The sequence below is a fragment of the Lucilia cuprina genome, chromosome 4, assembly GCF_022045245.1.
Source record: "Lucilia cuprina isolate Lc7/37 chromosome 4, ASM2204524v1, whole genome shotgun sequence".
Lineage (NCBI taxonomy): Eukaryota > Metazoa > Arthropoda > Insecta > Diptera > Calliphoridae > Lucilia > Lucilia cuprina.
The window spans coordinates 68,297,994-68,312,707 of NC_060952.1; the positions used below are offsets into that span (position 1 = coordinate 68,297,994).

General features: G+C 32.9%; 2 protein-coding genes across 2 annotated transcripts; both read left to right on the forward strand.

Moving 5' to 3' along the window:
* Window positions 1–3,723: 3,723 nt before the first annotated feature.
* Window positions 3,724–5,010, forward strand: LOC124419264. Its single transcript, XM_046947895.1, has one exon. It carries the CDS (start codon window positions 3,724–3,726, stop codon window positions 5,008–5,010), a length of 1,287 nt encoding a protein of 428 aa, XP_046803851.1.
* Window positions 5,011–6,639: 1,629 nt separating this feature from the next.
* LOC124419265 lies at window positions 6,640–8,604 on the forward strand. The gene has a single exon (XM_046947897.1). It carries the CDS (start codon window positions 6,640–6,642, stop codon window positions 8,602–8,604), a length of 1,965 nt encoding a protein of 654 aa, XP_046803853.1.
* The last annotated feature ends 6,110 nt before the right edge of the window (window positions 8,605–14,714 follow it).

Below are 14,714 nucleotides of genomic sequence, written 5' to 3' on the forward strand. Positions count from 1 at the left end.
GTTTAAAATTAATATACATTCACAACACGAGCTAACTTTTTAAACCCTTTTGGGGAATTGGGTCAATTTTTTGTCTTCTTGTTTGGGAAAGATTCGAAGATCCAAATTTTGTTGCATAATGTAATAGAAGAAACCATTAAGTGTTACATAATTGTAAAGCTAAAGAAATTACGCGTATTCTGATGTACATATTATGTAAGTTAGATAAATATAGCTAGCAAAAACCCTAGGACAAAATAAATATTAAAAATTAAATATTAAAATAATATACAAAACATAACGAATTATAACGAAAAACAGAAAAAATGTAACGATTTTAATTAAATTCTTTGTAAAAAAATTGAAAAAACTTAAAAATATTCCGAAAAATTACTACATTTGTAATAATTTTGGAGTTGTATACAAATTTGTGTTAAGTCATTGAAATCGTCTCCCATATGGTTTATTTGTAATAAATAACAAAAAATCATAAAAACCTTAAAAAGGACCTTTTTATCCATGCACGAACATTATTGACTTTCTCAACTTTTGCAACGGACAGTATCCCATAAAAGGGAATTTTTTATCAACATACGTTTTACATGCTTATTTTCACGGGACAATTTAGTACTTTTTCTTACTTCAAAAAGTAATTTTAGAACACATAAAATAAGCCTGTAGGGCCTGAAGTAAGTGAGAACATATAAAACGGTATTTTTGCATACTCTTTCGTTCTTCAAAAGGTACTTTTTGAATTTTCTATAATATTGAATCCAGAAATATGAAATTAAATGTGTAGAACCGGATTAGGGATGCAAAACGGGAATTCCCGGGGTTTGAAGGTATTTTAATGCGGGATTTTAAAAAATTATATCCCAGGGAATGTCTAGATTTTAAAATTCCGAATTATAAGTTGATTTATATCTCGCCTCCGATATATTTTAACAATGCTTTATATGGGAGCTTTCCCCATGACTTTATATGATCAATATTCATAAAATTTTAAGGACTAATTTAGGTTAAAAATGTATTTCTGTTGAATTTCATTGCGGCACTAGTCTTCTAAAGCAAATTGTGGACATTAAATTATTTATTTAAGTCCGATCATTTCAAAATTCATCAGAGTATTTAAGGAAAATATAAAACAGAAGTCTTACTCGGGAAAAATCCAATATAGCATCGCCACTAAGGTGGTGTAGAGTATAAAAAGAGCAATAAATAGGCATTTTTAAAATCGGATATTAAGGGGTGTATTCGAATCAATAATGTCAGTCAACCTGTTAAGATGATAACTCCCTTATTTGGGTCAGAGGACACGGCATATAACTGCAAATAATACTTCTGGTACCGTGGAAAAAGCTGGAAGTACTATGGCTGTACTACTATTCAGTAGGGATTAGGGCTGCCAGATTCCGATTCGCAAAAAGCTGGATAGAACAAAACACAGCTAAACAAAAAAGAAAAATACCTAAAAAATTTTAATTTTGGTTTTATGTAAATAATTTCACAGTGATACACAAAAATTCAGGGGTTTTCATTTACCAATTCCGTTTTGTTGTAGACTATAGAGTACGAATATAATTTTAGTTTTCCCCGATCGCTTCCTCAACATAGTTTATAAGAGCAAAAAATGTGAAAAAGCGTAATTTTTGAAGTTTTAAAGGGTCACCCCAAAATTGAAGTTGAAAATGAAAATTTTCAACTTCAATAATTCTGAAAATTTTTGTCCTGACGTCAATATTTGGTGATCAAAGGATAAATAGGTCCTTTTTTAATGTTTTTATTAAAAAGTATGTACAGTGGCGATCAAAACTAGATACATTTTAGCCAATAAGACTTAAAAATACAATAAATTCCATAAAATAAAGGAAAAATAATTAAGTTTTCAATTTAAAATAATCAATAAAACCAAATTAAAGGAAAACAAAATTAAATTTATGATAATTAAATATTAATGTAAAGATTAAAACATATAACATAAATTTTAAATTGGATTGATTCCCGTGCATATGCACAGTCTTCCACAAAATCTGGAATATTGGAATGCTCAAATAATCCTCCTTTTTCATTATAGCATCTAATTTTACTAACGAATCGAGATTATACCAAGTGAAACAGGCCCACACCATCAGGCTACAACCACCATGTTTTACGGTTTATTTTAGTTGGTGCTTTTTTCAGCTTTCATAAGGGCGGTGCCAGTAATATTCATTGCCATCAGACTGAAAACGATTAGTCTTCGTTTCTTCGGACCATATAACCCTTTTCCAGTCATCAACACTCCAATTTTTATGCTTCTTGCAAAATTTAAGACGATCCTTCACATTTTTTCTGATAACGCTGGTGTTTTCTTCTTTACACAGGCGGCAGAAGCCTGTTTTTGGTGTTTTTACCTGTTTGGAAGTCAATAACGACAACACCTCCTTTTTGTGCATACCAAATTTCATTAAAATCGGATTAACCGTTTAGAAGTTACCGAATTATTTCCCTCTTTTTTTTCCTATACCACTGTGGAACGTTTAAACAAGACGTCGGCGCAAGTATTGTTCTGAATACTATGATTTTCGGCAGTTTACATCAGATATACGCGAAGAGCTACATTAAGAGTTCTCTTGTTTTTCCTCATTCACACATACGTACGTCATTCTCTTTATTTTGAAGTTTTTTGATTGAGTTACACAGAGAAATCTCTGATGTTAAACATGAAGATAAGTTCCTGTTTGCCGCATGTTATTTTTTCAGATGAATGAGTTAAATAATAAAAATATTAAAAAGTTTAATCATCAACGCAAACCCCTAACAAATGTAATATCTACTACTATATTATTTCCTGACATATAAGCCGAATTCAGTCAATGTCCTGATAATATTTTCATTTAATTGACATTAACCCTTTCAGGGTCAAAAATAATTTATTTTGAGAAAAAAACTTGAAAACTTGTATTTAAGACAGTGTTGCTCACACACATACTACCATAGACTATCATAGTTTTATTTGTGTTGGTAAAGCAGCAGAGAACAGAATTCCATTCAAATTAAAAGTATACTAATAAAATGACTACAAACTATAAAGTATATGCTAACTGTCAAATATTTATTATGGATTTTGACAGCCAGCGTATATCAAAGTCTATATATAAAAAAAAACTATCTACTGTTCTCTCATGTTCTCCTACATTAATTCGGCTTTCTCAAAACTTTGTTCTTGTATTTCTGTGTGCATTTTAAAAGCGCCGCGCACAGACCTTGCTTCGACAAGTGCTGATCAGCAACTGTTAAGAGCAAACCAAATGATATTGCTCATTTTAAAAAGAAGAAGAATATCTCTATGAAGAAAACAAACTTTTTAACAAACTTTTTTCAACTTTATCAAACTTTTTTTCAGAGTTGCATGGAAAGGTACTTTTTGTGTATACACGTGGATAAGTAAATAAAAAAATATAAACAAAGACGAAAATACATAAAAAACGTAAACAAAAAGATAACAAACCATAACAAACTCATTGATATATTTGTGAAATATTTAAATATCCAAATAAAAATTAAAATCCCGAATTAAGCAAAAAACGCCTAACGCGTCGGTTGTGAATTTTGCGGAATTTTCTGGTCGTTTAAAGGGAAAAAGGAATTTAGCTTTATAATATTTTTCTATACTTTTTTTTTTTGACTTTCTTTTGATTTACTCCACGTGGGTGTATCTGCTATTGTTCGCATACCTCGGATAATTACTTTGGTGTTTGCGTGATGGAGGAAAATCCAGACGGGTCCATGGCCCGTCTGGGTCAAGGCGGAATAGAACCGCCCCCTAAATTAACTCGCTTATCAGATGGAAATGAAACAACATTTAAATTACCTTTGACGGCACGTAATAATGATTTTGAAAAGTTTGCAGGTGAAAACATGGCTGCTGGGATAACATCAGACCACGAGAATTCAACATCAATGGATACAACAGAAGATCGAAATGACCCAACAATCCATGTATCTATGGAAATGCCGGTTTTGTACGAAGATGACCACAAAGGGCCCTTTGTGGTGTATGTTGATACGATCAAATCGGAACCGAGAACACCTATAAATCAATTCAGACTAACGAAAAAACTCATTGACCTCAACGTGGGTGAAATTGACTACATCATAAAGATTGGATACTGCCGATGCAAAATAGTTTTTAAGACAAGACGTGCAGCTAACGTTTTTGTGATGGACAAACGTTTGGAGAATTCCGGTTATGTTGCTCAAATTTTTACCCACCTTCTGACGAAAACTGGTATTATCTTTAATATACCTGAGGAAATATCGATGTATGAACTTTTTGGCCTGCTTAACTCCCCAGTACCTATTGTTAAGTTGATTAGGATGACAAAGAAAAATGGTAATGAAAGGGAACCCACCATGAAAGTGAAAGTTGTTTTTAAAGGTCTACAAATTCCCAGGGAAATGGATTTTGCATATACTAAACTGGTTACTAAACCTTTTATCCCCTTCGGGCAATGTTACAATTGCTACAGGTTCAATCACATAGCAGACAATTGCAAGCAAAAAGATAAAACATGTAATAACTGTTTTAAGAGACATAATGTTGGTGATAACTGCGACCCGAGTAACATACAATGTTCCAACTGTGGGGACAACCATGCACCCACTAACAGAAGCTGTCCTGCCAGAGAAAAGGCCCTGAATTTGAAAAGAATAATGGTCTTAGAGAACTTGAGCATTAAGGATGCAAGAATTAAATACGCTGGATTAGTAGGAGGTAATCGATTCGAATTACTAGGTGAGGAGGGCATGGAAAATGTATTCCCACGTATTAACAACAAAAAGGACAGAATTGTTAACAACATGACAGAGGCGGCCAAATTCCTGCACAAGTCGAATTCATTTGCGAAGGTACTTAAGAATAATGGAAATAGACAGAGAGAACAGGCAAATGCCAGACGGGATATGGAAACCTGGCGCGAAATGACACGGGAACAAGAACTTGAATATAATAATGGTAATGATATTACTAATCCCTACTCGGTATCCTAGATTGAGAGAATGGCAACACAGCTGAGAGCCTCGGCAAATTCCTTCTTTAGCAGATGGGGGGATGAATCCCTTAAGAAAACCGACAGAGAATTTATCGGAGAGATAGCAAGAGCGATAGACAGAGTATTACTGAATAAGGACAGAAATGATATAATTGCACCCTCCAGGGGTGCAAAACCGAAATGGTAAAATCTAAGCAGTCAAAATGTTATTCCTACAATATAACATTCAAAGTTTAGCCAAAAGGGGGAACAAGGAGGTTTTAGAGATCTTTTCGGAAAACAAGAAAATCGACTGTGCGATTCTTTCTGAGATTTGGTTAAAGGACAACAGTTTGACAAGTTTATTAAATTTTAACTTTATCGGCAAGTATAGAGAAGATGGATACGGAGGAGTAGGTATTTATCTAAGGAGAGATATCAAATTTAGCATAAACAAAATCTCGACAAATTGTGACTGCATTTCGATCTCTACATTGAACCTTGTAAAAAATTTTAACATCGTGGTCTTGTACCGTCCTCCAGACATGGATATGAATACCTTTGAGGACAGTCTGGAAAGAATTATGAACTTTTTTATAAATAACAACTTGCCGACTTTTATTTGTGGAGATATGAACGCGAAATCACCATTGTGGGGAAATCCACAATCGAATGACAAGGGTATATGTATCGAGAATCTATCTATTGATTTTGGTTACAACATTCTGAACGACGGCGCGAAAACTTACATGGGTCCAGTTTCTGAATCAGCGATTGACATCTCTCTGGTCAAGAACAACTACCACAACATCACTTGGAGGACACTCGACTTCAAGATAACAGGGAGCAACCATAAAATCATTATCATGGAATGGGACTCGAACAACAAGGTATACAACTCCAAACGGAAGTTAATTCAGAGCAAACTGAAATACAATATCGACTCTATGGTAATAGGTGATGATATTGAGGAGATACAGAATGATTTTCATACCGCCATAGATAAGAGCACTATTTATCTGAAACCGGGTCGTAGCTTTAAGGCCAAAAACTGGTGGGATGAGGAGTCCACGAAACTTTTTAGACTACGAAACGCAGTAAGACTTAAATATTACAAATTCAAAACTTTTGCAAATCTCTCAGCAGCAGTGGAAGCCGACAAAGTACTACATGATCACATTAAACTGAGGAAGAAACAGAATTTTATTAGATTACAAGAAGAGCTATCCAACCCGATATCTATTAATGACACCTGGAAACAGATTAACAATCTTAGGAATTATAAACAGCACAAGAAGGTGAACAACTCATGGGTAGAAGAGGATAACGAAAGATTTCTAAATTGCATTGCGGTAGACAACAGATCAAATCCTGTTGCAGATTTCCCCACAACCTCACAGAATACAACAGATGCTGATAATTTCATCATGAATACTGATAACTTTAAATACGATCGTCAGAGAACAAACGTAAACTTTTCGATGTTTTGAACAGGATTTGGAACTCTGGTAATATCCCTCCTTCTTGGAGGAAAATCAGAGTGCAACCAATACCAAAGAAAAAGGAAACCATGGACATATCTAATTTTAGACCAATTTGTCTACTTCCGGTTTTTTTGAAATGTGTAGAAGGACTAATTAAGATCGAGATGGAGAAACACATTGACCGGGAAAGATTGATACCAGATCGCTCCTATGCTTTCCGTAAAAATTTCAGTACTACGATGTGCATTAATGAACTAATTAATGTCGTACAATATCACAGAGGTGAAAAACATAAACTGGTGGCAGCATGCTTGGATATTAGTAAGGCTTATGATTTTGTGAACACTAATAAACTCGAGAGAAAGCTCCGAAATATGGGTTTCAATGAAAAGCTGATTGCCTGGATAGTATCATACCTGAATGATAGAACTCTAATTCTTGGTCATGCGGAAAGGAAAATTGCTGAAGGTTTGGCTCAGGGTAGTGGTCTCAGCCCACTACTATTCAACCTCTACACGGCAGATTTACACAAACTTGAGGATGAAAATTGCTACATTTTCCAGTTCGCCGATGACTTTTTCCTACTGGTTTTTGATAACACGTGGGATGACGCCAAATTAAGGTTGCAGACGAAGATTGCTGACTTTGTAACGCAATGCCGCACGCTGAACTTGAAAATCAACCTTGAGAAGACTAACGTGACCACTTTTGGAAAACGCGGCGCACAGGTGAATATCATCGTAGAGGGCACACAAATACAAGAGGTCAGGCAGATTTGCTACTTAGGAAGAGTAATATCTTCCAACAACTCGATAATGCCCCATGTTGATAAGATAGTGGAGAAGGTTAACAGAACGAGTTTCTTCCTGAACGCTATAAGTGGTTGCACTTATGGAATAGATCCCAAAAGGGCCCTCATATTCTACAAGGCTTTCATACGCTCTAAAATTGAATACGCTGCTTCATCATTTGCCAACATAAGTAAGACAGCATTGGCCAAACTCCAGAGCACAAACAACGCTCATTTGAGAAGAGCCCTTGGACTGATCAGATCAACCCCCGTTCATGTTATATACCATCTGGCCGGTGAACTGCCTACCAAATATAGACTGCAATTGGCAACTGTAGGAATTGGTGAAGGTCATCCAATTGGAACTTGTAACAGCAGAATTGTTCTCCTGGAGAAGACATTCGACACCAGTTACCATAAAACGTATTGTAAGTACAAGGATGTTCTTTCCAACCTGGAACCCCTACGGGGAATGCAAATGGAATCTTCAAAACTGAAATTAGTGGGGGATTTCCATAACGCTGGCAAACGGGAGATGAATACTGAAATGGTCGGACAGATTTTTAAGGAGAAATTCCACAATCTGAAGAGTAAGGGAATGGATATCATATTCACTGATGGCTCTGTCAAGGGTGACCATTCTGGTGGCGCTTTCTATCAACCAAGATCGGGGACTACAAGACTATTTAGGTTAACTCAGAATTTATCCTCCATGTCGATGGAACTCCTCATGATTGAGAAGGCTGTGGAATTTGCGAATACTCAGAGGATAGACAAATTGGTGATTTTTACGGACAGCAGAAGCGGCATATTGGCCTTTAACAGCCTCAAGAAAAATCAAATCTGTGAAAGGATTAGAAAGGCGATTATAGATGCAAAATCCCTGACGAACATTGAGATACACTACATCCCTTCTCATCTGGGAATACCCGGCAATGAACTTGTAGATGAAGCGGCGAAGAAGGCAGTTAATGAGGGACAAATTCTACAGGTGAAATGGACTCGGGAAGAAGCAATTAGAGAAATTGAAAGTAGAATTTGGAAAGAATGGGAGAGGGAGTATACTGATTTGAGTCGGTTGAAAGGCCGACAATACTACAGAATCTTCCCTGGCATGAACACCAAACCTTGGTTCTCGGATAAATCCCTGAAACTCAACCCGATACAAATCAAACAATTGAACAGGATAATTTCGGGTCACTCCTTTAGTCCACATTCTCTGCAGATGACGATTCACATATCTTATTCAACTGTACTCTCTACAACATCCAGAGGGCGGACTTTCCTCTGCTTGAACGATACAATAGCATCACCCAATTTTTTGGCGAAAGAGGTATAGAGGATTATATTACTTTAGTTGAATTCCTCGGTCGGATAGACAGGAAACTATGAGAACTGTTTTCTGAAATTATTGGTGGCTTTATATCCCTGGGATCAGCCAAGTAAATCTTCCATCCTTCGCTTATGCGAAGGGGCACGAAGTAATCTTAAACCGGAAAAAAAAATTAAAATCCACTTTGAGCACTAAATCTGAAATGTGTTATTAATAGCGAATCGAAAAACGAATCAATCTAAGTATTAAGTGTTCTTCAAAGTACTTTCTATGAAATGCTGTGATGTAACAAACCTTGAAGATTTGACAAATTTAACAAAGGTGTTTATGCTTAAAAAATTAAAAATGTTCGTTGAGCAGGAAAACTATAATATGTGATCGATAGGGTATTAATAGACAAATCGAACCGTATAAAGACTTTTTTCCTGAGTACTTGCTATTAGCCGGTATAACGTAACAAACTTTGACAAATTTGCAAAATTTAATGAAAAAGTTTTTATACTCAAAAATTTTTAAATATTCGTTGAGTAGCAAAACTAAAATATGTCATCGATAGGGGATCAATAGACAAATCGAACCGTATATAGATTATTTTCCTGAGTACTTGCTATTAGCCGGTATAACGTAACAAACTTTGACAAATTTGCAAAATTTAATGAAAAAGTTTTTATACTCAAAAATTTTTAAATATTTGTTGAGTAGTAAAACTAAAATATGTCATCGAAAGGGGATCAATAGACAAATCGAACCGTATATAGATTATTTTCCTGAGTACTTGCTATTAGCCGGTATACCGTAACAAACTTTGACTAATTTGCAAAATTTAATGAAAAAGTTTTTATACTCAAAAATTTTAAAATATTCGTTGAGCAGCAAAACCAAAATACGTCATCGATAGGGGATCAATAGACAAATCGAACCGTATATAGATTATTTTCCTGTGTACTTGCTATTAGCCGGTATACCGTAACAAACTTTGACAAATTTGCAAAATTTAATGAAAAAGTTTTTATACTCAAAAATTTTTAAATATTTGTTGAGCAGCAAAACCAAAATATGTCATCGATAGGGGATCAATAGACAAATCGAACCGTATATAGATTATTTTCCTGAGTACTTGCTATTAGCCGGTATACCGTAACAAACTTTGACAAATTTGCAAAATTTAATGAAAAAGTTTTATACTCAAAAAATTTTAAATATTTGTTGAGCAGCAAAACCAAAAATGTCATAATAGTTATAGGGCATATATATATAAAAATTTGATTGACCGTATATACATTTTTTAATTGGCCACATATGCACATAGACAAATCGAACCGTATATATAGATTTTTTTCCTGAGTACTTGCCATAAGACGGTATAACGTAACAAACTTTGACAAATTTGCAAAATTTAATGAAAAAGTTTTTATACTCAAAAATTTTAAAACATTCGTTGAGCAGCAAAACTAAAATATGTCATCGATAGGGGATCAATAGACAAATCGAACCGTATATAGGTTATTTTCCTGAGTACTTGCTATTAGCCGTATAACGTAACAAACTTTGACAAATTTGCAAAATTTAATGAAAAAGTTTTTATACTCAAAAATTTTTAAATATTCGTTGAGTAGCAAAACTAAAATATATCATCGATAGGGGATCAACAGACAAATCGAACCGTATATAGATTTTTTTCATGAGTACTTGCCATAAGATGGTATAACGTAACAAACTTTGGAAAATTGGCAAATTGCCAAATTTAATGAAAAAGTTGTTATACTAAAAAATGTTTAAATATTCGTTGAGCAGCAAAACCAAAATATGGCATCGATAGGGATCAATAGACAAATCAAACCATATATAGATTTTTTCCTGAGTACTTGCCATAAGACGGTATAACGTAACAAACTTTGGCAAATTGACAAATTTAATGAAAAAGTTTTTATACTAAAAAATTTTTAAATATTCGTTGAGCAGCAAAACAAAATATGTCATCGATAGGGATCAATAGACAAATCAAACCATATATAGATTTTTTTCCTGAGTACTTGCTATTAGCCGGTATACCGTAACAAACTTTGGAAAATTGGCAAATTGACAAATTTAATGAAAAAGTTTTTATACTAAAAAATTTTTAAATATTCGTTGAGCAGCAAAACCAAAATATGGCATCGATAGGGATCAATAGGCAAATCGAACCATATATAGATTTTTTCCTGAGTACTTGCCATAAGACGGTATAACGTAACAAACTTTGGCAAATTGGCAAATTTAATGAAAAAGTTTTTATACTCAAAAATTTTTATATATTCGTTGAGCAGCAAAACCAAAATATGTCATCGATAGGGGATCAATAGACAAATCGAACCATATATAGATTTTTTTCCTGAGTACTTGCTATTAGCCGGTATACCGTAACAAACTTTGACAAATTTGCAAAATTTAATGAAAAAGTTTTTATACTCAAAAATTTTTAAATATTTGTTGAGCAGCACAACCAAAATATGTCATCGACAGGGGATCAATAGACAAATTGATTCGTATATAGGAACAAAATTTATATACGGTTCGATTTGTTTATTAATACCCTTTCGATTACATATTATAGTTTTGCTGCTCAACGAATATTTTAAAATTTTGTACTACAACAACTTTTTCATTAAATTTGTGAATTTTTCAAATTTTTTTCCATTATACCGTCTTATGGCAAGTACTCAGGAAAAAAATCTATATACAGTTCGATTTGTCTATTGATCCCTTATCGATGACATATTTTAGTTTTGTGGCTCAACAAATATTTTAAAATTTTTTAGTATAAAAAGTTTTTCATTAAGTTTGCAAATTTTTCAAAGTTTGTTACGGTACACCGGCTAATGGAAAGTACTCGGGGATAAAATCTATATACGGTTCGATTTGTCTATTGATTTCCTATCGATCACATATTGTACTTTTGCTGCTCAACGAATATTTTAAAATTTTTGAGTATAAAAACTTTTTCATTAAATTTGCGAATTTTTCAAATTTTTTTACGTTATACCGTCTTATGGTAAGTACTCAGGAAAAAAATCTATATACAGTTCGATTTGTATATTGATCCCCTATTAATGACATATTTTAGTTTTGCTGCTCAACGAATATTTTAAAATTTTTTAGTATAAAAACTTTTTCATTAAATTTTGCAAATTTGTCAAAGTTTGTTACGGTATACCGGCTAATAACAAGTGCTCAGGAAAAAAATCTATATACGATTCGATTTGTCTATTGATCCACTATCGATGACATATTTTAGTTTTGCTGCTCAACGAATATTTAAAAATTTTTGAGTATAAAAACTTTTTCCTTATATTTTGCAATTTTGTCAAAGTGTGTTACGTTATACCGTCTTATGGCAAGTACTCAGGAAAAAAATCTATACATGGTTCGATTTGTCTATTGATCCTCTATCGATCACATGTTGTAGTTTTGCTGCTCAACAAATATTTTAAAATTTCTTAGTATAAAAACTTTTTCATTTAGTTTGCAAATTTTTCAAAGTTTGTTACGGTACACCGGCTAATGGAAAGTACTCAGGGATAAAATCTACACATGGTTCGATTTTTCTATTGATTCCCTATCGATCACATGTTGTAGTTTTGCTGCTCAACGAATATTTTAAAATTTTGTACTATAACAACTTTTTTATCAAATTTGCGAATTTTTCTAAGTTTGTTACAGTACACCGGCTAATGGAAAGAAGTCGGGGATAAAATCTATACACAGTTCGATTTGTATATTGATCCCCTATTGATGACATATTTTAGTTTTGCTGCTCAACGAATATTTTAAAATTTTTTAGTCTAAAAACTTTTTCATTAAATTTTGCAATTTGCCAATTTTATAAAGTTTGTTACGTTATACCGTCTTATGGAAAGTACTCAGGGATAAAATCTATATACGAATCAATTTGTCTATTGATTCCCTGTCGATGACATATTTTGGTTTTGCTGCTCAACAAATATTTTAAAATTTTTGAGTATAAAAACTTTTTCATTAAATTTGCCAATTTGCCAAAGTTTGTTACGTTATACCGGCAAGTACTCAGGAAAAAAATCTATATATGGTTCGATTTGTCTATTGATCCCCTATCGATGCCATATTTTGGTTTTGCTACTCAACGAATATTTAAAAATTTTTTAGTATAAAAACTTTTTCATTAAATTTGTCAATTTGCCAATTTTCCACAGTTCGTTACGTTATACCGCCTTATAGCAAGTACTCAGGAAAATAATCTATATATGGTTTGATTTGTCTATTGATCCCCTATCGATGACATATTTTGGTTTTGCTGCTCAACGAATATTTTAAAATTTATGAGTATAAAAACTTTTTCATTAAATTTTGAAAATTTGTCAAAGTTTGTTACGTTATACCGTCTTATGGCAAGTACTCAGGAAAAAAATCTATATACGGTTCGATTTGTCTATTGATCCCCTATCGATGACATATTTTGGTTTTGCTGCTCAACGAATATTTAAAAATTTTTGAGTATAAAAACATTTTCATTAAATTTTGCAAATTTGTCAAAGTTTGTTACGTTATACCGTCTTATGGCAATTACTCAGGAAAAAATCTATATATGGTTCGATTTGTCTATTGATCCTCTATCGATGACATATTTTGGTTTTGCTGCTCAACGAATTTTTAAAAAATTTTTGAGGATAAAAACTTTTTCCTTATATTTTTTCTAATAGCAAGTACTCAGGAAAAAAAATCTATATACGGTTCTATTTGTCTATTGATCCTCTATCGATGACATATTTTGGTTTTGCTGCTCAACGAATATTTAAAAATTTTTGAGTATAAAAACTTTTTCATTAAATTTTTGAGTATAAAAACTTTTTCATTAAATTTGCCAATTTGCCAAAGTTTGTTACGTTATACCGTCTTATGGCAATTACGCAGGAAAAAATCTATATACGGTTCGATTTGTCTATTGATCCCCTAGCGATGCCATATTTTGGTTTTGCTGCTCAACGAATATTTAAAAATTTTTTAGTATAAAAACTTTTTCATTAAATTTGTCAATTTGCCAATTTTCCAATGTTTGTTACGGTATACCGGCTAATAGCAAGTACTCAGGAAAAAAATCTATATATGGTTTGATTTGTCTATTGATCCCCTATCGATGACATATTTTGGTTTTGCTGCTCAACGAATATTTTAAAATTTTTGAGTATAAAAACTTTTTCATTAAATTTGCCAATTTGCCAAAGTTTGTTACGTTATACCGTCTTATGGCAAGTACTCAGGAAAAAAATCTATATACGGTTCGATTTGTCTATTGATCCCCTATCGATGACATATTTTGGTTTTGCTGCTCAACGAATATTTAAAAATTTTTGAGTATAAAAACTTTTTCATTAAATTTTGCAAATTTGTCAAAGTTTTGTTACGGTATACCGGCTAATAGCAAGTACTCAGGAAAATAATCTATATATGGTTTGATTTGTCTATTGATCCCCTATCGATGGCATATTTTGGGTTTGCTGCTCAACGAATATTTTAAAATTTTTGAGTATAAAAACTTTTTCATTAAATTTTGCAAATTTGTCAAAGTTTGTTACGGTATACCGGCTAATAGCAAGTACTCAGGAAAGTAATCTATATACGGTTCGATTTGTCTATTGATCCCTTATCGATGACATATTTTAGTTTTGTGGCTCAACAAATATTTTAAAATTTCTTAGTATAAAAACTTTTTCATTTAGGTTGCAAATTATTCAAAGTTTGTTACGGTACACCGGCTAATGGAAAGTACTCAGGGATAAAATCTATACATGGTTCGATGTGTCTATTGATTCCCTATCGATCACATGTTGTAGTTTTGCTGCTCAACGAATATTTTAAAATTTTGTACTATAACAACTTTTTCATCAAATTTGCGAATTTTTCTAAGTTTGTTACGGTACACCGGCTAATGGAAAGTACTCGGGGATAAAATCTATACACGGTTCGATTTGTGTATTGATCCCCTATCGATATTTTGGTTTTGCTGATCAACGAATATATTAAAATTTTTGAGTATAAAAACTTTTTCATTAAATTTGTCAATTTTGTCAAAGTTTGTTACGTTATACCGTCTTATGGTAAGT

What these genes read in the sequence shown, in the direction of transcription:
- LOC124419265 (XM_046947897.1), top strand. Translation starts at nt 6,640, where the DNA reads ATGGAGAAACACATTGACCGGGAAAGATTGATACCAGATCGCTCCTAT.
- LOC124419264 (XM_046947895.1), top strand. Translation starts at nt 3,724, where the DNA reads ATGGAGGAAAATCCAGACGGGTCCATGGCCCGTCTGGGTCAAGGCGGA.